Genomic DNA, 23,949 nt, shown 5'->3' with positions numbered 1-23,949 from the left:
GAGAACATGCACTCTGTTGTTTTTGCCAAACCAGGACTTCATCATGTCCATTTGAACATCAATAGCTTGAATCCCAAAAAACTGGAGTTAATTAAGGGAATGTTTCATGACGGTAAGGCAAAGATTTTATCCTTCTCTGAAACTAAACTTGATGACTCGTTTACGGATGCTAGCATTGAAATTGCCAACTATACTGTAATCAGGAATGATAGAAACCGGTATGGAGGCGGAGTTTGCATGTATGTACACAATGATGTCAATTTTGTCCCCCGTCCAGACTTACACCACAGTTCACTTGAAACTGTATGGATTGAGGTAATCTTTGAACATGCCAAAAACATACTAATATGCGCTGTCTATAGACCACCTGATCAGAATGATTTCTTTGAGCTGTTTGATGAGAGCTTAGCAAAGGTGGACGGTACCGAGTGTCACATTTTGGGCGACTGGAATGTGGACATTTTGCGTAAAGACGCACCCATGTTCAAGTCCTTTGATGGGTTATGCAAGCAATACAGCCTCACTCAGCTTGTCACAGTACCCACCAGGGTGACAGAGCACTCTCAAACCCTCATAGATCTCGTCGTAACCACTGACAAGTCCAAAGTCACCGCTAGCGGGGCTATTGTATGCGGTCTTAGTGATCATTATATGATCTACTCTACCCGAAAAATACACAAACCCAAAGCTAGTGGCCACAGAACTGTCGTTGCTAGAAGCCTGAAGAACTACTCCAGTGAGGCTTTTAATCTCAAACTAGCGGGTGTAGACTTTTCCCCAGAGCTGCAGTGTACAGATGTCGAGGAAGCATGGTGCGGTTTTAAAACCAAATTGACCGATGCTCTAGACGACGTGGCCCCCTTGAATACCACCAGGGTTAAAGCCCGCCAAGAGCCATGGTATAACTCAGATATTGCAGAATCAGCTAGACTCAGAGACAAAAAATACGATGAAAAACGAAAGTGCTGCAAAAAGCTCAAGAAAAAATTCAACCATGACCTCAAAAAACACATTGAGCATCTTACTGCTCAATGCAAGAGACTTAGAAACCAGACAACCGCCCTAGTTAGATCCGCCAAAAAAAACTACATCGACGACAAAATCGATGAATACAAAAACAACCCACGAGACCTATGGAAGTTGCTTAACAACCAATTAGGCTTAAAATCAAAAACCATATGCCACAACATAAACATCAAAACGGACGCCGCTCTCATTTCTGACAAAGGTGAAGTGGCTACCCATTTTAACAAAACCTTTACCACCACAGCCCGTTCACTGGTCAAAAGACTGGTCGCCCCATCTGGGCGGTATGGTGAAGAATTTGTTAATACATTCTACAAAAAACTGGGCGTCAGTAAAGACAGCTTTAAACTTTCCACAGTGACAACTGATGAAGTGTTTAAAAAATTGAGCGCCCTACCTCAACACAAGGCCACTGGCCTTGATAAAATCCCAGCTAGATTTCTCAGAGATTCAGCCGCCACCATTGCTCCAATCATTACCCACATAATTAACCTTTCCATCGAACAGGGTCATGTCCCCCAGGACTTCAAACTAGCAAAAGTAACCCCCCTGCATAAAAAAGGTAGCAAACTAGACCCTGGAAACTACCGCCCCGTTTCCATTCTTAGCTCCATATCCAAAGTCATGGAGAAAATAGTCTACGAACAGATTGCAAGATATCTCGATGAGAATAATCTGATTTACGAGTTCCAATCTGGATTCAGAAAATCCCATTCCACTGACACATGCCTTCTCTATTTGACTGACCAAATCAAACGCGAAGCGGATCAGGGCAAGTATAGTGGCATGGTCATGATGGACCTCCAGAAGGCATTTGACACCGTGGATCATGCTATTCTGATTGAGAAACTAAAAGCCATCGGTCTTGACAGCGCAGCAGTGAGCTGGATGCAATCTTACCTGGTGGGGAGGGAACAGGTGGTGGAGATTAACGGTACCCTGTCCCCCCCCCTCCCAGTAAGCTGTGGAGTTCCCCAAGGTAGCATACTGGGACCTCTGTTGTTCCTAATATACGTGAATGACATGGCATCTGCTTGCGACTGCAACCTGTTCCTGTTCGCGGATGACTCGGCTCTCCTAGTCTCGGGCAAGGACCACTTGCAGGTTGAAAAGACACTTAACTCTGAACTGAGTAAGATCTGCACATGGCTTAACGACAACAAATTATCAATTCACCTGGGCAAAACCGAGTCCATCCTCTTTGGATCAAATCATAACCTCAAAAAGGTAGAGAACTTCACAATCAAAGTGGGTGACAAGGTCATAACACGAAAAAACGAAATCTCCTACTTAGGATGTATCCTTGAAGCTAATCTTTCCAGCGAAAAGATGACTTCAAAAGTAATACAAAAAATCAACCAACGAACTCGTTTCCTACAGAGGATCGCCCCAATGGTCAACTTCAACACACTGAAGACCATAGCTGGTGCAATAATCCAGCCCCTCTTTGACTATGGAGTCCACGTATGGTATCGTGACGCCCCACAAGCCCTAAAAACTAAACTCCAAACAGCCCAAAATAAACTAATTAGGGTCCTGCTTAACCTTCCCAATCAGACTCACCTCACCGCTACTCACCAGTTAAGAGTGGGGTGGCTCAGAGTAGATGACAGAGTACAGCAACTTGCAATGGACCTGGTGTACAAGATACACTACACCACTATGATACCCAAGTACCTGTCAAAATACTTTAAAAACGTTAAGGATGTCCATAATTACAACACCAGAGGCAGTGCCACAGATCACGTTCAACCCAGAGTCAACTCAAAGAAAGGGTCGAACTCGTTCTTCTGCTACACCACAAAAATGTGGAATGCCTTACCGAAGGCCATAAAGGAGTGTGGATCACTAGCATCCTTTAAAATTGCCCTAAAAAACCACTTACAGGCAGCAGCCGTTCACAACTGGTAAAAACCTAGCCCAACCCTACCCTCCCTGCCCCTTCCTTGTATATACTGTACATACTGATTGTTTAGACTTACTGTTACCTGCCCCCTCCTTGTATATATTGTATATACTGTACTTACTGATTGTATAGACCTACTGTTTTCTTTTTTTCTTTACATATCTACTGCATAGTACTGTGTTCTATTTGTCTGTCATTCAATGTTATATGAGATACTTTAATGGTTTCCTGTTGAAATAAGCTTAGTCTTTTCATGGATCTCCTTTTAGTAGACCTTGTACCAGTGAACTGTACCGTCATGAATCTGTACATTTTCCTATGCAAACTTCTAATAAAGCCTTCAATCAATCAATCAATCAAAGCAGTATTGATACTTTTAAGTACTTTTCCCAGCCAGCAGTGGATGGGGAGGGGAGGGCGATCCGTGCGGATCCGTGACCTATTTATAGTGCGCCAGCCAGACCGCTGTGTCAAAATAAAAGCTCAGTCTGATATGTATATATATTTTCTTTACTGTATACCGGTATTTTATTCCATCGCGTTTTCTGTGCAGACCGTCCTCGTCAATTCCACATATTCCTTGACCACATGCGCACCAAAGCAGCAAACACACAGTATAGGAAAGCATTGTTTAAAACAACCAGGCTCTTATTTCCATAACGTTTACGTCCAACGCGTCAGAGGAGGAACTGTTTTGAGAGGACGTAAAAAAAAAGGTAGGTTTTGTGATCTGAATTATCATGAATTTACTTTATTAATGAACTCGAGAGACAGCGTGTTATTGCGTATGATCAGTACACGAATGAATGTTGTCTCTTCATACGTGGGCCTTTTTTGGTTTGCCATGTTGCTTTACCATCAAGGACGTGAACCAGTTGCTGTACGTGGGGTCTGAGTTGGGCGTAACATCATTATAACCTTGTATTAATGCATTCGATTGTTTTGACAGTTGGGAGAGTCGTTTGGGGGTTCAAGGTTGTGTGCCCTATTCGCCTATTTAATTAATTATAAATTGTCAAACACATTTGTAAAACAATATTCAATTTATATATGTGTGTGTGTGTGTGTGTGTGTGTGTGTGTGTGTGTGTGTGTGTGTGTGTGTGTGTGTGTGTGTGTGTGTGTGTGTGTGTGAAACATTTCGCCTTTGCATGCCCAAATAAGATCAGGAGAAAGCGGTTTAATAAAGTTTAACTTTATATCTTTACATAGGCAACGTTATGTATTGTTATACTTATCCACCATGTTTTTTTTTTACTTCTGTGTGTAGAGAGGTCTTCAAGATCTGATTCCAATGTCAACACCGCACCGAGCCCATGCTCTCTCCTCCTGTGGTGAATAACACAGCTTCTATGCGACATTCATTCATCACAAGCATTTAATTTGGGCGATGAAGTCTCACAGACACAGTCAATGCAGCCAGGTAGGTAGGCTGACTCATTATTGGTTGAATCGGTGCTCTCGTGGGGGTAGTAGGCGCACGCACGCACACACACATGCACACGCCACTAGCGATGTCTCGTGTTACACTATTCTCCCTCTCTCTCTCCCCCCCACGCATCATCCTTATGCACTCTCTCCTGCAGCCAGGGATCGAATAGATGCTCATCCTCAGGCGTGTTGTGTTGCCGTAGCACAAAGGACCCCATGTCTTTCTTGGTAAGAATATTAAGTATTATTATCTGTTTTTTTATCGGGTCATGCATGGTGCGTTTCTGCAGTTGTCTCGATCTCTCTCTGTTGTTGTTTGATGATGAATGGTGACGTGACCGTGACCTCGCTCTGAATGACTGTGTCACGGCTGCTATATATATCGACTGAGGTGTATGTAAACACGCGCAGGTGATGGTGTATTTGTTACTTTAGTTTTACTTGAATGTCTTTAATTTCTGAACCGTAGCCTATTTCTAATTATGCGTCAGGCAGTTCACATTATAGTTTTCTCTGTTGGGGATTAAGCATCAGCGTTTTTGCATCAGTCAGAGAGCTTTCAGTGTCTGTTACCATCACTCCCAATGTCTTCCCTCACTGCCTCTCTTTAGATAAGCCCCTTTTCCACTGACATAGCCCAACACCACAACACTCCAAACCGCCCACTTGTGCCAGGTTTTCCACTACAAAGACCTGGGTAGAGTGGTGTGAAAGTGGTACTAAACGTGGTACTAAAAAGTATCCAATCCAGAGTAGGTCTGAGCTAGGCCAAACAGGGCCAAAAACCTCATAATGATTGATCACTCACTGACTTTTCATTTAGACCACCAGGATATAGTTGTAATACATGATAATAGATTCTATTGCGTTATAACCACTATTATCTATTATAGTGTAGGCCTATTGTAGTTTTCATAGTAATACATTAATACATTATAGTGTATTGTAATCACAGTTATAATCCATTATAGTGCATTATAATTAGGATAGTTGTAATACAAATGTATATTGTATTATAATCACATTTAAAAGGATCAATTTGTTTCTTACTGATAGGGGTACTTTTGTGTAATGGAAAATGTAGATATTTTTTTTGTGATGCGGTGTGGTGCCGCGTAGTTTGGTGCTAAAGCTGCAGTGGAAAAGGGTCCAAGAGTCTAGTGACTCTTGGCTCATAGGCTCCAGTGCCCCACCCCCAGTTTCTTCTCCCCATCTGCCTGGCTATAAGTTCCCCTCACCAAGCTTTCCTAGCACTCATATCCCACTCATTCCTCCCACGGGGCTTGGTATCAGTTTTCCTCTCCTCTCCCTTTAGCCTGTGTCTCACCTCTCCTCCTCCTCCTCCTCCTCCTCCTCCCCTTCCTCCCTTCCCCAGGACTGTTCCTGCATCTCCCACACCCAGGTCCAGGCTGTGGGCATAGAGGAACACTATGAGGACCCCAGTCAGCAGTTCCTGGTTAGTAGCCTACACCGCGACCACGGTTTTCCCAGTGAACCTGAGCGCAAAGGTGGGGGTGCGGGAGTGTGGGGAACACACCACTGACTATTGCCGATGATGGAGAGGTTAAATAGCTTCATGTATTGAGAGGCACTCTTGCCGATTTCGTAAGAGACTTGTCGCCAATTGCAAGATATTTAAAAGTTATTTGGGGCCATGATGATAACCCCTTCTTCCCACTAGACTAATAAGGATTTATATTGTCTGTGTTATTGTTTACAACCACAATTATTCACGTGTGGCAAGATCGCGGTTCCACTAGTTTAGTACACTAGGCAAGTGTAGGCTTAGAGCTTTTTCAAAAGTGAATTTAATGTTTTCATTAAATGTTTTCCTTTATCCTCATCTAATCTTGCACTAATGCACGCAACTGTTTTCGCCAGGTTTTAAAGGTGATACACCATGAAATTTCACTTTTCCTATTTTAAAACCTTTTTTTGGGGTCCCACTAGCACCTTCTATCCTCACAAAGTCCCATTTCTGACCGTTGTGTCTTTCTCTGGTTTTGAGAAGGCGAAGGTTAAAAGTATCCCACAGGTTCTCAAAACAGGCTGTCCAGATTTGCTGCCGATGGTGACGTCATCTGCCGATTGTGACGTCATCACAAAAAAAAAACGTTATTATTATTATTATTATTTTTTTCAAAAATAAACTTTTTTCTAAAACATTTTTTAGGGGGGGGTGGCGCAGTTCAGGCCAAAGGTGCAGCTGAAAGGCTCTGAGAGCCATTCAAAAATGAGAGAGGCTCTCTATTAAGGAGTGGTAATTTAGCCTCAAACCTTTTGAAAAACGTTTTTGGGACATAAACAATAAGACATACATACTTTTTAAATGCATGGTGTATCACCTTTAAGGCCTAGTAGGCTTTTCCGACGTTAATTTAATTTTTCCATTTAATGATTTCCTTTATCGTCATCTTCCTCTAATGCACGCAACTGTTTTCGACAGGTTTTAAGGTCTTGTTTTAGTTGTTTCTCATAAGTTCTCGACCCTCCTTGCCCATCGGCCCCCACCTTTGCACTCAGGTTCACCGGGAAAACCGCGCCTACACCTGTGGTCCTCAACCTTTTCAGGCCGGGACCCCCAAAATAATCATATTTTAACTGGGGACCCCCCACCCTGACGTGCACTAAGAGTTGAGGCATTACATTTTGTATAACACGGTTCTATTGTGAAAATAGCAGATCTACATGCTCACAACGCCTCGCAACGATACAGGCAAAGGTCAGTGGGCAAAGAGGCTATTTTAGAAAGTTATTGAATTGTCATCTATAATGGCATGCCCAAAATAGGGACACCAGGTTGACACTGGTTAACATGCATTCAGGGATGTTGAAACCACATTGTGCTTGAGGGCAGCAGGATCGTTTCCTTAATAAAAAGCTACTGTGTCAACTGTCAACTACAGACTGACTCTCTTTTCTAGCCTGCTCTTTCCTCAGTGAGAAGAGAACCAAGGCAAGGTTTAGTGTGTGTATTGCCACACACAGCAAACCAATGCCACAGTGCCACCTTGTGGCAGCTATAGTCACCCCAGCATTATAGCATTTGCCTCATGACAACAATGGTGCTTTGACCTCAGAGACAAAAACGAGTGTCATCTGCACATTCTGATCCCAGCGGTTCTGCTGTGCCCCTGTAGAGTTCCATGAAGGAGATTGTTCTGTTGTTGAGAGACAGCTGTGTGTGTCATAAGGTTATGTTGTACAATAATTAATGAAGCACATATGGTGCATGAGAAACTCTGACAGGCTATGTGTGTTTATGTGAGTACAATTATGCGTACATCAGTATGCCTGCATGTGAACATGGTAGTATTTTTTTGGCAGCTGCTTGGGCAGATTACAATGTGAAATTTTGCTCATTTAATAACACGGGCTAGGGCTGTCACACTTATTACATAATTATCTAATCGCAATTATTTGTCACAATTATTTAACATAATAGTGATTATTTTTCATAATCGTCGATCTACAAGCTCACAACGCCTCGCAGGGCGAGGCGTTGTGAGCTTGTAGATCGGCTATTTTTCGTTTCCATGTTGAAAAATGATCATATATTATACAAAAAAGTAAAAATAGTGGAAATAGCAGATCTAAGAGATCACAACGCGTCGCATCGCGAGCTTGCAGATCGGCTATTTCCACTATCAATGTTCTTTTTTTAAGTATAAAGTTGTCGAATATGCCAGTAATTTCTTTGTATATTTAGGTTATGTGTTATATCTACCATGCGCAACTTCAAAACCTAAAAGCCAAACAGAAATGTAATTGTCAATGACAAAAACACAATTAAATCGTTAATCGCAATTATTTGAGTGACAATTAATTGTCATGTATAATGTTCTAATCGTGACAGCCCTACGCGTATGTATGTTATGTGTGTGTTTCACAGAGCTCGGGAGCCTCTGTATACACACTGGCAGGGACACCGGGCGGTGATGACATCACAGGGCTGACTGCTGAGCCGGCCCACTATCAACTGCTGGCCGAACTGGGTGAGAGCACCACTAATACTGTAGCACCTCACGTTTTTATAGAGGTCAAATGAGATTGACTTCTTAAAGGGCCAAAACAGCTAATTATGGCTATCAAATTAGCCAACTTTTTTAATGATGTCATGTACCCCCATGTTAAATGACCCAATCAAATTAATGTATTGTAGTTACTGTACTGAAAGTAGCCAATCGCTGGAGCCAGTTTCCACGCCGACACGCCCAGGCGGTCAGTTAGTAGTGAATCTGCCTGGGCGTGTCGGCCCCGCCTCCTTTTCAGACTGTTTGAAGGAACACCATGTGACCTACTGTATCATAATGTTAAATTTCGGCCGGTGTCGCCACTCCTTTAAGGGAAACACACACCGGAGGCGGCATGGATGCGAAGGTGGCACGTCAAAACATACACCCCCTTTATTTTCAATGAACTAACCCACAACGGCAGGGTCAGACACGTGCAGGCGTGGGTCTGCCGCCTCGCCCCCGCGCCAATACGCCACTGTTTTATTTCTAGGCGCTGCCGTGTGGTGAAAATGTTTTTTTTTTCCCACCAATGGATGCCACAGTGCGCCGCTGCGCAAAAGGGAGAGTGTTTTCTGCTGGTGTTTCAGTCCGAGTGAATCAAAGGGTGCGTTCGGAATGCACACCGGGTGTGTGCTCAGTGTAGTGAGTGCCTAAACCTAACCCTAATCCTAACCCTAACCACAGTAAAACTATGCCTAACACTAACCCTAACCTTAACCTCAGTAAAACTATGCCTAAACCTAACCCTAACCCATAACCCTAACCACACCCGGTGCGCATTTCCGAACGCACCCTTTGATACACTTGGACTGAAACACCGACAGAAAACACTCTCCCCTGTGCAAAATGCACCACAAAATGTGCCACAGTGCGCCGCCTCCAGTTGGTGTTACCACACGGCACTTCACACGCGTCCATACTGCGACGCTGCGCTGACGCCCACATCCGGTGTGTTCCCCTTTAAAGTAGATGAATACAGTCCTTGTCATAGTGAGGAATACAGCATTTCTTTGCAGACAATGATGCCTTTTAAAGGTATATACTGTATATTCCACACCACAGCACTTTTATAAAACAGACTTTATATGCTGGATAATGCTATTATAGAGCACCTTCACAATTTCACTCATTCACACATTGGCAGCAGAGGCAACCATGCAGGGGCAGTTAGGTATTCATTGTCTTGCTTTAAGACACTTCAAAACGAACCCAGGGGGAGCCAGGGATCGAACTGGGAACATTCTCTTCCCCAAGCAGCCACCCTAGGCCATTCCAGTACTGTGTGAGTGTCACAAACCATAACCGCTGATACAGTAGTTACAGTATATGGATGTATTGCTTGCAACACATATGAGCAGCATGCTGTTTATAATGGGCACAATTTTTCTTTCTTGCTTGCATGGTTGTTTTTTGTAGTCCTACTCTGTTTAACCTTCACAAAGTCACACAGCACAATCACAAGATTGCCTATTCTACAACATTCTACTGTAGTGCACTGTGCAGTGCCAAATCAGTTACAACTCCCCCTGCGCTTACTCTTGACTTGACCATGTCTTTTGGATTTGTTGAATTCTGAATGTGTTATTGGTGCTCTGGGTGGGTCTCCAGGGAAAGGCTTCAATAACCTCAGCCAGGTGAGCATGGCGCGCCATACTCCCACTGGCCAGTTGGTGGCAGTAAAGCACACCAACCTGGACGAATGCACGGAGGAGGAACTGCTACAACTCATGGTGAGAGCTTTGTCTATTGTCTCTTGTCACAAAAGTAGGCCATTTACCATGAGAGGGAGTGGGTTGTTGGCTGATTTACCACTGTTTCAGTGTTCGCCTCGTGCCAAACAACTCTGAAACTGGTAAATCAGCCAACAACCCACGACCCTCGAATGGTAAATTGCTTTTCTACCACTTCTACCATATAAATGAAAGAAAACAGTTGTAACTTGCAAGGTTATTTAGTTACAATAACTGCAACACAACTGATTTACCACTGTTTTAAGCCAATCAGAATCCAGTATCTGTGACCACAAAAAGTGGTAGAAGGTGTCTCTTACTTCTATTTTTGTGTACTGTGTGTTGAGATATTATAAAGTAATAAATCCATTGAGGGCATGTCATAATAGGCGAACATTCAGCGAAAATAGCAGATCTAATAGCTCATAGTCTGTCACAACACAACACGTTGTGATTGATTGATTGAATACTTTATTAACAGTTTGTAAAGATAAGTACAGTACAATACAAGGGCTGCAAAAAGGTTTCCAGTTCCAGGGTCATTTGGAATCAATTCATAGAAACATTTAACTAAGTTTTTCAGAAAACCATTAGGATTTATGAGACATTCTTAGGTATCTTTCAGGTTTTTAATGGGTTACAGCAGAGGTCTTCAACGTTTTCAGGCCACGGACCCCTTAGTTGAGAGAGAGATGAAGCAGGGACCCCCACAACCTTTTCATAGATTCCATATAGTTTCATTGTATGACAGTACAATCATTAGTGTATTTTGGATTCACGTCAATTCGGGTTTTCAGATATTTAACCACTTGAACTGTCAATACTTTTCCCATCTACACCAAACCGCTTTGCCGAAAATAGCCGATCTACTGCGAGGCGTTGTGAGCTTGTAGATCGGCTATGGCTAAAGTTCTCCGAATCTGGTTAAGAATCTGGCTAAAAAAGAGATTTTCTTGTTTTCCTTGCTATCACACAACGATTTGGAGGACCCCCTGTAGTAACTCTGAGGACCCCCTGTTGAAGACCCTTGGGTTAAAGCATATAAAAAAAAAATCACACTCGTGTGAACTGAGCGGTGGTGTGTGTGTGTGTGTGTGTGTGTGTGTGTGTGTGTGTGTGTGTGTGTGTGTGTGTGTGTGCAACAGCGCCCCTCCCTTAACATGTGTGGTCAGAAAAGGTTACTGCAGGCTACAGACCCGGAGACAGACAGACAGACAGACAGACAGACAGACAGACAGACAGACAGACAGACCCACACACACGGCCACGTATAGGAGCGTTGTGACCACCGCTCAAAAATCATCCTATCATCAGTAGAGGAAACATGGCCTGCATGTTGTGCTGTCCCCGTCCACAGAATGAGGCGCTGCTGTCCAGGCTGTTCCGCCATCCCTACCTGCTGACGTCTCGCCTGGTGTTCAGCTCCTGCTGCCAGCTCTGGGTGCTGACCCCACTCATGACTTACGGTCAGCTGCTGCCTCCAGCTCTCTCTTCACACACGCAGGGGCTTCACAAGGGGGGGGGGACTGAGTTACTAGGGCCCAAGGTGGAGGGGCCTTAACTCATCCCCTGCTTATGTCGAGTTTGACGAGCTATAGTTATGGGTCCACTCTGCTTATGACGAATATGACGAGTTATCAATTAGCTTTAATAACTATAAAACAAAAAAGTATGATCGCCGATTCGCCGTCCATAGCGCTCTGTGGACCCGCCCTAGCTATTCACAAAAAACGGATCTGGATGTTCCAGAACGGAAATGGGGGGGCGGGACAACGACGCCTGTATCCTGTCTGCCGAAATGTCATCCGGTTCAATGTTGTGCAACACCAGCGTGGCGCTCCGTCGGTTTCGCTTTGAGCGATGGAAGGCTGTAGTGCTTTGTTGCTTACCCTGCCTGGATCGTATTGTGAATGCAATCGGTGAACCATCGCGCAATGGATTCGCGCGCGCGCCCACGTTAAAGGTAGGCAAAATCCTGGCGGTGTGGACCATTAGAAGGGTCTTAAAAATAGCGGTGGGTGAGTTAATTATTTCATACTTTACCTGTTGAAAAATAGCAGATCCGCAAGGTCAAATTGCGGCACCATGTGCCACACTGCGAGCTTGTAGATCTGTTATTTTTGAAAAGTCGTGAAAATGTGTGCAACTCTTCGAATATATGTATTTTTTAAGTGAACATTTGTAACTCAAATTTCGCTTCTGGGGGGTCCCTGCAACTACATATTTTGAGATGGGGGTCTGTGGCCTAATACATATCATTTTGAGGCATCTGAAATATTTATTTAAAAACAAAAAGCAGATCTACAAGCTCACAGCGTCGCACTCGGTGCCGCGCTGTGAGCTTGTATATCTGCTATTTTTTCTATAGTTAAAGCACAAAACAATGGGTAATAATGTATTCCCAGTCTAAATGAGTTAAATGAAGAACATTCACGAGGGAATTTGGTGAGACACCCCTGCATACACAGCTTGAGCTCTAGTTTGATAGCATTTTGATTCCCTAAAATGGTTATGGACACAATCCCAGAGACTGAGACATGCCAATATTCAGGTCCAACAATAATACCAGTTGAGCATCACCGCTTCAATGATTTTACTGTTTGGAGTGGTAGAAGAGCAGAAAGATGCAATTGGAAATTGCAAGTGTGGTTGCCTTGAGGCGAGTCACACTTGCAAATATCTCTGTATATGACAGTCCTTGTCCCTATTTTCCTTTCGTCTACAGGTTCTGCAGACTCTTTACTGAGGACATACTTTCCAGATGGAATGAGTGAGTCGCTGATAGCCTACCTGCTGTATGGTGTGCTGAAGGCTCTGGAATATCTGCACCAGATGGGCTACGTCCATAGGTCAGTGGAGCATGTAGGAACTAGGGCATTCACCAAATATTCAAATTTGAATATCAAAGTCACTATTCGACGTTGTTCACTGAATATTCGCTTATTATTATTTTATTTTTTTGGTATTGTTTTCTCTTTAAAAAATATATAGTTTATAAAGCTTGGCTAGATAGGAAGTCATAAGAATGAGTTGTCAATGCCCCTGGTGGATGAATGTGTTAATGCTCTATACCAGGGCTTCTCAAACCTTTTTAGGCTGTGACCCCCAAAATAAACATATTTGAACTGGGGACCCCCACCCTGACAAACACTTGGAATTTTAGGTATTACATTTAATGTGACTCGGTTCCACAGATAAATATTGTGAAAATAGACGATCTACATGCTCACAATGCCTTGCGTTGCGAGGCGTTGTAAGCATGTAGATCGGCTATTTTCACAGTGTTCGCCTCTTGCTTACTTAATATTTGACAGTTTGGCCAGTCCTGTCGAATATTCGACTATTCGAATACTTTGAGGTCGAATAATTCGAATACTAAAAATCACTGTTTGTGAATGCCCTAGTAGGAACCTGTAGAGATAAGTAGCGATGGACAATATGAAAATGTCATTATTGTGACCACAATAATGGCGATTTACGATTCCATCGCGATAATCAAAATATCCCTATAGCATCCATTCTTCTGGCGTGGAACGTTTGCCAAAATAATAGCAGATCTACAAGCTCGCAATGCGACGCGTTGTGATTGGCTATTTTTTGGCAAAGACATTTGGTAGAGAGTGAAAAAAGGACTGTATCAAGTATGTTATTTCCATGTCTGTTTTGCCAATTATAGAGGGTTTGCGTGGTACCAGATAGGCAGCTCAGAAAATCAAAGGTGAATTGATCCCAGTGCAGAGGACAATTTCACGATAAATTAAATCTCCCAGATACAATTATTTTTATCACGATAAACGATAATAGCAATTATCGTCCCATCCCTAGATGAAGTGAGGATTGATTTGAAATGAAAGAGTTGTTTTCCATCCCTTTTCTGAATATCTGTTGTGTTTTTTTTTCTTCTTTCTTTCTCCTGGGTAAGGGGGGTCAAGGCCAGTCACATCCTGCTATCGGGGGAGGGTGGTGTCTACCTCTCTGGGCTCCACAGTGTGTACAGTATGATGCGGGAGGGGAAGAGGGTGAGGGCCGTCTTCGATATGCCACATCACAGCCCCGCCCTCCTGCCTTGGCTCAGCCCTGAACTACTGCGACAGGTCAGAGCAGGGCTTCTCCAACCTTTTTAAGCTGTGACCCCGAAAATAAACATATTTGAAATGGGGACCCCCACCCTGACAAGCACTTGGAATTGTAGGTATTACATTTAATGTGACTCGGTTCCACAGATAAATATTGTGAAAATAGCCGAACTACATGTAGATTGTCTATTTTCACAATGTTCACCTCATGGCTTACTTAATATTTGACAGTTTGGACAGTTTGGTATTAAAACTTCTTGAAAGTCCTTAAATTGTCACTTTATTAATGTGCAGATACCCTGTATACACTTATTCTGTGTGTTGGTTTGTTTAACGTTGAGTGAAGAAAAAAATTACATTAAAGGGATATTCCACTTTCAACAGGGAAACACCTTACGGGCTTTTCTCCCCACACACACCCATTGTAACTTAAAACTTCATTTTAACCATGATAGATTCATTAAAAACACCCATTATTTCTGGTGACTCATACTACCCTCCTAATGCGTGAGCAGGCTGGGTTTTAGCCATAACTTTTTTTCATTTATTTTTAATAATTATTTGGGAAAATGGAAATAATGAAATACAAAAAATAAATATTAAAACTAAATGAAAAAGGTTATCAAAAAAAACACAGCCTGCTCACGTATTAGGAGGGTAGTATGAGTCACCAGAAAAATAATGGGTGTTTTTAATGAATCTATCATGGTTAAAATGAAGTTTGAAGTTACAATGGGTGTGTGTGGGGAGAGGCCCTGGGCCTGGAGGGCCTGGCAACATTTACATCAAATATCTAAATATTGAATCAAGCAAGTTAAAAAACTGTTAAGGGTGTTCATAAAAGCCTGATTAGACAATGAAATTACCAAACGTTTTTCTTTTTTTTTTTAAAGTGAAATATCCCTTTAACTGTTCTGCTGCTGTTGACGGCGCTCACCGTCATTGAAAGGATTAATACCATGGCGCCGTTGACGGTGAGGACTGTCAATCTTACTGTATATACAGTAAAGATATTATTACTTACTGTACGTCGCTCCGGTCCCGCCCGCATCGGTAATGTCCGCGATTTGTTTACAACGCACGTCGGGCGTGCACGCGAAGTTAACGTCCTCCATAGTAAATCCATTGAGAGGCCCATAAAGAGACCTCATTTTCTCCAAAAGGGACATTCTTATACAAAGGATGGTCTCCACTCTTCCATACTGTACACAAACGCTGGGCGCAGCCATGTTCTCTTCTGGGCTCACACTGTCATGTGACTAGATGACGTAATCGTTGCCGTCAAGTGATAATCCAAAAAAACAAAAACAACCCCCTTCCAGCCCTTCAAAATAATAGCGGCGGCCTATGGAGGAAACGGCGTGGCACCGAGGCACCAAGCAACCTTCAGATTAAGAGGCACTATTAGTGTTAAGCTAACCATTTGGGGACCCCGCAAAATAATTTGGACCGACCAAAAGTTTGAAAACCACTGGGTCAGACCATAGTCTTCTGCTTACGGAAAACTGACCCACAGCAAACATATAAACCAGTGGTTTTCAAACGTTATTGTCCCAGGTCACCTCTTTAAATATGTTTTTCCTCCAAGAATTACGTTGTTACTTTATAGAAGCTTACATTTATGTCATATATAGGTATGCAAATATGTAAATCTTTCTCCCTAAGATACAGTATGTGTCACAGCGATGTGACAGCGCAGCACCGAGTGCCGCGCTGCGAGCTTGTAGATCTGCTATTTTTGAAAAAATCGTGAAATTTAAGTCTTTGAAGGTTTTTTGAAAAACCCATGTTTCTATGTCAGTGGTGCTCAAACTTTTTCATGTGAAGGACCCCCAAAATGATAGCAAAATTAAAGTTACAAATGTTCGCTTAAAAAATACATATATTCAAAGATGTGCAGACGTCTTTTCAAAAATGGCAGATCTACAAGCTCGCAGCACAGAACTTTTTGACCCAGATATGAATTTCTTCTACTGATCATTCTCATCAAATTTGATCAAAGTCCACCCATCCGTTCACACCCAGTTATTTTGTTCACAGATTGACAGACAGAGGGACACACACACACACACACACACACACACACACACACACACACACACACACACACACACACACACACACACACACACACACACACACACACAAACAAAAAACCCAGCCCTGTTATACATGTGGACAGGGTAAAACAAAATCATCAATAATCAAGTCCAGGATAAAGTAGATATTACCTAAAATCTCATTTAAAGAGGGAAGTTGCTCATAGTGGCTTTAGGAGACGGAGGTAGTTGCTTCTGTGTATGGTTTTGAATGATACATTTTGTATTCCAGGACCTTCATGGTTACGGGGTGAAGTCAGACATCTACAGTCTAGGTATTGTAGCATGTGAGCTGGTCAGTGGCAGGGTGCCATTCCAGGACATGCCTCCAACACAGGTAATGAAAGTACACTTTCACATTATGTGAAAGCGTACCATTGATTAGCTGTGTCCTAGGGCATTCACCAAATATTCGAATATCAAAGTCACTATTCGAAGTTGTTCACCGAAGTCGAATATTCGCTTTTTTTAAATTGTTTTATTGTTTTCTCTTTAAAAAAATATATAGTTTATAAAGCTTGGCTAGATAGGAAATACCAGGGCTTCTCAAACCTTTTTAGGCAGTGACCCCCACAATAAACATATTTGACCCCCACCCTGATAAGCACATGGAATTCTAGGTATTAATGTGACTCAGTTCCGCAGATAAATATTGTGAAAATAGCCGATATACATGCTCACACCTCTTGCTTACTTAATATATGACAGTTTGGCCAGTCCTGTCGAATATTCGACTATTCGAATACTTTGAGGTCGAATTATTCAAATACTAAAAATCACTATTCGTGAATGCCCTACTAAATACTAGTAATAAAATACTAACCCATTTGCTGTCTTTCTGTTATTCCCCATATGCTGTCCAGATGCTGCTACAGAAGTTGCGTGGTTCCCACTGCTGTCTGCTGGACGTGGCCCCGTTCCCCCTGGGGGAGCTGGGGGGTCTGAAGGTGTCTCGGTCCGGGGTGGACTCCGGCATCGGGGAGAGCGTGGCCACGGGCAGCCTGACCCACAGTGCCACCGCTCCCATCACAGAGCGACCTCAGAGCCCCGGGCCCAAGAACCACTCTGCCACCCTGCACAACCTGGTCCAGCTGTGTCTGCAGCAGCAGCCTGAACGCAGGTCAGTCAATGAGCATAACAATCAAATTATCCTACTAATAAAGGAGCAAACTCACGCTCTAACGCTCACGCTCTAACGCTCTAACGCTCACGCTTATCTACGTTTATCTATTCACTCGCTTCAGCAACTGATCCCAAAGTTCACATGGTATTGGCCATTAGCATTATACCAACACTGACGGAGCCCGAATTTCATTTCTCCCAAATTAAAGCAGTTTCTTAGCGTTTTCTTAACCACTTCTGTTGAACTCTGCTGTCTGTTGCCAGGGTTACGGTCCGTTCCTCCAGGCCATGGGATCTGTAGCCCCACACACACACACACACACACACCCCTTTCTCTCACAGTTAGGAATGTTTCTCTCTCTCTCTCTCTCTCTCTCTCTCACACACTTTCACCGGGTGCGTTTGACATATTTTGGAGCACATATCTTCGAACGGGTAAGGTCTAGTTAAATATGTTGGTCGATCCGTCCCTCCGTCCAAGACTGTCTCAGACATGATGTCTCACTGTCTGGATTGCCATAGACGAGGGGTCTTCAACAGGGGGTCCGGGACCCCTAGGGGGTCTTCAGAGTTACTACAGGGGGTCCTCCAAATCTTTGTGTGATAGAAGGTTTTTTTCTCCTTTTCTATATTAATCTATATTAACCACTTGAACCCTAGCATCCATATTCTGACATCTTTAGCCAAAAATAGCAGATCTACAAGCTCACAACGCCTCGCGCTGCGAGGTGTTGTGAGCTTGTAGATCGGCTATTTTTGGCAAAGAGGTTTCGTGTAGAAGGGAAAAAGAGCAGACTAAGTACAGAGTGATAGGTCAAGTTTATTAAGAGGCAACCTTAATTGGTACAAAAGTTAATACAAATAAAGAAAACAGTGTGGTATTCCAATAGCCTCAGTTCACTCACACATCCAAAAATTGCGACGGGTGCTTGACAGAATGTGGTGGAGAGAAAAATCGGCACTCCCAAGTGGGCAGTGCTCACATCAATCACATGGTTGGAGACACCTGAGACACCTTAACTGGACAATTAACAATCATATCAACTCAGAAAATATACTGTGGTATGAAAATGACACATAGAACAGATCAAAATGCTGTAATTGCTCTCATCGAGTGTCTACAATGAGGACAATAGAAATAGAATTGACATTATAATAGAAATTCCAATAATAATGTTCCATAATGAGAAGCAAAACGTTGATACAGTTGTGCACAAGAAAGAAAAATGAAAGGAAAATCATATCCTCTCTATTTGACATAACAATATAATGGCATGTATTTGATTTATTTGTGATGTAATGCTTAATGTATACACACAGATCATACATAACAGATCTGCAAGCTCGTAGAGCTCATAGAGCTTGTTGGTCAGCACGCGACACCAGCACACAACTAAAGCTTAATGTTTCTTTGCTCCACAGGCCGTCTGCATCAGCACTGTTGACCCACGCCTTTTTCAAACAGGTGGGTCCCCTGAAGAAAAGGAACGTAATACTGTACTATACAACAGTTTTTTATGCAGTGCTTTTGTTGTGTGAATAAGCTTGCTTCCCTCACGCAAGATGGTACAACTCATTTAGATTTATGATCAACACGGATCTAGGCCTGTCACAGTTATTACATAATCATCTAATCGCAATTATTTGAGGTAATCACAATTTCCATGTTGAAAAATATTCTTATAGTTTCAAACATTTTCAAAGAGTACTGGACATAGCAGATCTACAAGCTCACACCGCATCACAATGCGATGTGAGCTTGTAGATCAGCTATTTTGCACTATAAATGTATACAGTATAAAGTTATTAAATATGCCAGTCATTCCTTTGTATATTTAGGTTATTTGTCATATCTGCCCTGTGCAACTTCAAAGTAAACAGAAATGTATTCTTTATTCATATGCTCCAGTGTTCAGCAACAAAAACACAAAAACTGTTAACCCATTTAGTGCTCCAGAAATGAACGGGTTAACATGTCCAGCGTGCCTCCCGCAGGCTGCATCCACGACCGTTATTTTGAAGACCAGAAGTCCATAGCGTAAACACTTCCGGTTTGACATCATGACGTCATTCACCGGAAGCGATCGTCATCAACATGCGGTTGTGTAATGGCCGATCGATGCCTTTCAACATGTGTTTTATTAGCGAGAATCTAATGCCATCCTTGGCTTTAAAAGTGTTGTTTCGAGATAATGGACATTAAAGATGAGATTCCCCGTCGGCCTCCATGTTAAGGGATTACTATTTTGTGCACGTGCATCCGTGATGATGATGAATCAGCGAGTCCAATCGTGCCAATCGTTTCCAACGGACCCTCGGGTAAGAACGCCAGTGTTACTTTTCGCGAGTATACTCGGGATCGGCACTCTAAATACTTGAGTATTTTTCACGGGTATACTCGGGATCGGATTGCAATTATTTGTGTGACAATTAATCGTCACATAAAATGTCGTAATCGTGACAGCCCTACACAGATCTGTCCGTTTTTTTGATATTCCATAAATTGCTGGCCCACAATAACCTACCGGACCTGGCAGAGACCTGTGCACTTTGTGTTATTTCTGTGATCATAAATGAAGTGATTTAAAGATGCTTGTTCTGTTTTGGCAAAAATACAGTTCACATTAACCGTAAAGAAATAAACTCAATTTAAGTATATGTGATGTAAAAATGTCAATAAAGGTATAGGGATGGGGCGATATGAAAATTTCATATCACGATTATTGTGACAAAAGAAATCGCGATTTACGATATTATCACGATAATCTAAATCCATTATCCTGGGGCGGAACCTTTGCCAAGATCTACAAGCTCACAACGCGTCGCAATGTGACACGTTGTGAGCTTGTAGATCGGCAATTTTTTGGCTAAGACATTTGATAGAGAGTGAAAAAAAGACTGTATGAAGTACGTATATTATAATTAACTTTTACCAATTATAGAGGGTTCAAGTGGTACCGGATATGCAGCTCGGCAAATAAAAGGTGAATTGATGAGGATAATATCATGATAAATTCAATCTCCACGATACAATTATCGTGAGTGTTTTTTATCACGATAAACTATCCCTATAAAGCAGGGGTTTTCAAAGTGGGTGACGGGGCACCCCGGGGTGCCGTGACGGCAGTCAAGGGGTGCCGCGAGATAATTTGATAATATTTGGAATATTTTATTTGGACACTTGGACACCAAAATAGCTATTATCTCAACGTTTTACTCGCAACATAATCACTAAGATATCGTAACTGTCGGACAAAAACCTTGTATCTCCACGTTTCAAATGTGTACGTCTTTTGGTAAAGCAAAGCCCTGCTTCATCATACAAGACTGTCGCACATAACTAGTGAAAACAGACAAGCACACAACGCCTCGCAGTAGATCGGCTGTTTTCACTAGCTAGTTAAGTACATTTTATAGATGATAAATACAAAAGTAACGGACATACAAGGTTTTGACCTGACAACGACGATAAGCTATAAATATAAGGTGTTGAGAGAGAAAATTATATTTTTAGGGGTGCCTCGGATTAAAAATATATATTTATGGGGTACCCTGAGACAAAAACGTTTGGGAACCCCTGCTATAAAGGTATAACGAGTGGTGTTTTTGACCAGTATCCTACCATTCTATAACAGGTGAAGAGGCACACCAGAGACTCCTTCCTCAGCCTCATGTACCCAGCGATGCCCCTGACCAGCCCCGAAGACTCCCCGGTGTCTTGCCCCCCGACCCCATTATGCCATGCACCAACATCCCCCACTATTGACCCTGCAGAGGGGGTGTGGGACTTCTCCTAGCACACTTCACAGAGAACCCCTCCAACCTGACTAGCAAGCCAAACACAAGACAATCAAAGCAATGAGGCCAATTTCTACTGTGCTTTGTTTTTAGCCTATACCTGAGCCTTTTTTTTTCCTTCTTTTTTTGTAGTTTTGTAGATTTTTATATGAACAACTGTGGTTTATGGGCGGGGCCTGTGACAGCGCTGGATCAAAGAAGCAGCTCTGAGATGACAAATCAGGAGGTGCTCCAAGCAGAGTGGGAGGGTCAAGTCGGTGCCAATCAATAACAATAATAAATACAATAATAATGGATTATATCCCAAGCAGGCCCCGCCCTCTGTGAGTGGGAGACATGAGGAGTGACCAGTCACTGGACTAATGGCTGATTTATATTTAGTTGCGCGCCAGTGTTGCACACAGGTAGCAGATCTACAAGCTCACAACGCATAACAGCACATCATTTTGTGAGCTTGGTGATCGGCTATTTTCGGTACACAACACCTGCATGCAACTATGTACCGTATATCTCAGGCTTAATACTTCCTCTGTGGTAAAAGACTCACATTTTAATCCATGTCTTCTCTTGGAATTAGACTGTGAAATATGGTGGGAGAGAAGTTGGCAATCATTGTGCATTAAAATGGAAATCATATACTGACATATTTATAATATAGTATATTATACGCACACATTACCTATTATGTGTTTGTGTTCAAATACACACAAATGTGTTGATAAAGCAATTTTGCCAATCCAATATAATTGGTATACTGTGTCATATATTTCCACATGTGCTACTCAATAGTTGTCATTCACTAGTATTAATAACATGCAGATTATAAGGTATACAATACATGACCGACCACACACACACACACACACACACACACACACACACACACACACACACACACACACACACAATAGTAGTACATGTAAATAATGTGTACAAATAATTAAATACATTTTGGAATACATTTGAGCACATGCAAACATTTATGGTATTTCTCACATTTGTCTGTTTATGGGCACAGTGCAAATGATTATATTGTAAAAGGGATATATGAGCAATAGGAGATTATAGTAGTAATCATCATGATCAGATAGTATAGGAATCAATACAAGGTAGCATATTAATGTCCCTGCCCTGAGGATTATTACTAAGCTAATTTATATTTTGTCACACAAGTCCCTTGATGAAATATAAATTAGCCTTAAAGCTGCAATCTGTGAAGTATGTCCTGGCCGCGATTCAAACCTGTGTCTAATCTACCACTCAGCCAAGAGGGTATCCCTGTTTGGCTGTGGACCCCCCCCCCCATCTGAAAACGTTTTGGATCCCCAGAATAGAAGATTTGGGTTAAAAAAAAGAAGCAAAATTATTCAAAATGTTCAAACAGTAAATGTACACGCTGTATATCTGCTAATTTTGAGAACCACTGTCTTAACTCCTAAGAGTATTGTGTAAAAGAAAACATATGTTGCTATGTAGCTAAAATCTAAAATGACACAAGAGGCTTTCCACACAGAGGCTTTCCTGGTTTTAATGGGTTAAAATAAGTTCCGGATCGCAGCTTTAATTGTACTCCAAGATGAAGAATCTTTCTACTGTGTTTTGTGACCAACACTACACTTTGGACACTGCCTCTCTATGTTGTTGTTTGTTTTTTGTTTGTTTTATATGAAACCTGAATAATACTGACTGTGGCGATGCTGAGATATCTGTAACTGTGATGAAATGTACTGTGTGTGGGATACCTGTGAATACCAGTACATATCAAACATGGTAGCTGTATGAGCCTTATAGTTGCTAGAAATGAAACAAATATACATATTCAATTTGTATAATGGATATTGCTGTGTGAGTGTGTGTGTGTGTGGGGTGGGGGGGGGGGGCATAAGTAGGCAAAATGTGCACATTACAATTACTGAAATTAGTTGACAATAGGCCTACATTTTTATGAGCACACCTCATTCATCAGTCTTATAATAAGAATCATATATTGTATTTCAAGCAATTTCTAAAGAATAGGCTATTTCTGGCAGTGTCGACAGAAAGCAGTTATACTTGTTTATCCACTTTTGTGTTTTGGTGCATTTTGTGACGCTAAAGCCAAGGAATGATCTAAGAAGTGACATTCTGTACATTTGCTGTAGGGGGGGGGGGGGGGGTACGACATCAAACAACATGCCCTTGCCGGACGCCCTTAGCAACCAAAGCACCGCCTTAGTGACACAGCTCCACATCGACAACGTAAAGCAGATCAAATGTAGTAAAGACGACAGAGGGGGATATGGGGATTAGTGGATAATAAATTGTCAGTGGACAAATCAGCCCACTTTGTTGTTGCCCTTTTTATTTTAACAGTGTTGTATTGAATGACTGTAGCCTACGCCACCAAGCTGGAATTAGGCTACTACTTCAAAACCACAAAAGAAAATAACCATAAATATTGATATATTGTTGAATATATTGCATGTTGGAGTTTTTCATTTTAAATGCCAAAGCATTCCTTTGTTGATTGACATGTTTCTTCCCCCCTATATTTGACAGTCCTTCACATAGCAAATACATGTCTGGAAACAATAGAAACAAAGAACCAGTTGGTTTCTGTGTCCAGGGACACCGGTGGGTGAACTCTATGGGGTGAACCCATGGGTGAACCCGAACCTGTTTGGACTTTGAGTGCTCTTTAACACATTTCGTCACAGAAAAGAGCAGATCCACAAGCTCACGACGCGCTGCGAACGCGACTCGTTGT

The 23,949-nt window shown here is 42.3% G+C and overlaps 1 protein-coding gene across 1 annotated transcript; it reads left to right on the top strand.

Annotated features, from left to right (window-relative positions):
- Window positions 1–24: 24 nt before the first annotated feature.
- Window positions 25–23,238, top strand: stradb (STE20 related adaptor beta). Its single transcript, XM_080720690.1, has 13 exons — window positions 25–112; window positions 4,202–4,354; window positions 4,518–4,590; window positions 5,738–5,818; window positions 8,255–8,357; window positions 9,987–10,108; window positions 11,466–11,574; window positions 12,834–12,957; window positions 14,031–14,202; window positions 16,516–16,620; window positions 17,147–17,403; window positions 18,828–18,870; window positions 21,041–23,238. Exons 3-13 carry the CDS (start codon window positions 4,579–4,581, stop codon window positions 21,200–21,202), a joined length of 1,290 nt encoding a protein of 429 aa, XP_080576816.1. The 5' UTR covers window positions 25–112; window positions 4,202–4,354; window positions 4,518–4,578; the 3' UTR covers window positions 21,203–23,238.
- The last annotated feature ends 711 nt before the right edge of the window (window positions 23,239–23,949 follow it).

This window comes from Nannobrachium achirus (assembly GCF_963921795.1).
Source record: "Nannobrachium achirus genome assembly, chromosome: 24".
NCBI lineage: Eukaryota > Metazoa > Chordata > Actinopteri > Myctophiformes > Myctophidae > Nannobrachium > Nannobrachium achirus.
Note: the sequence above shows the minus strand (reverse complement) of the source record. Positions and strands in the feature narration are given on the sequence as shown.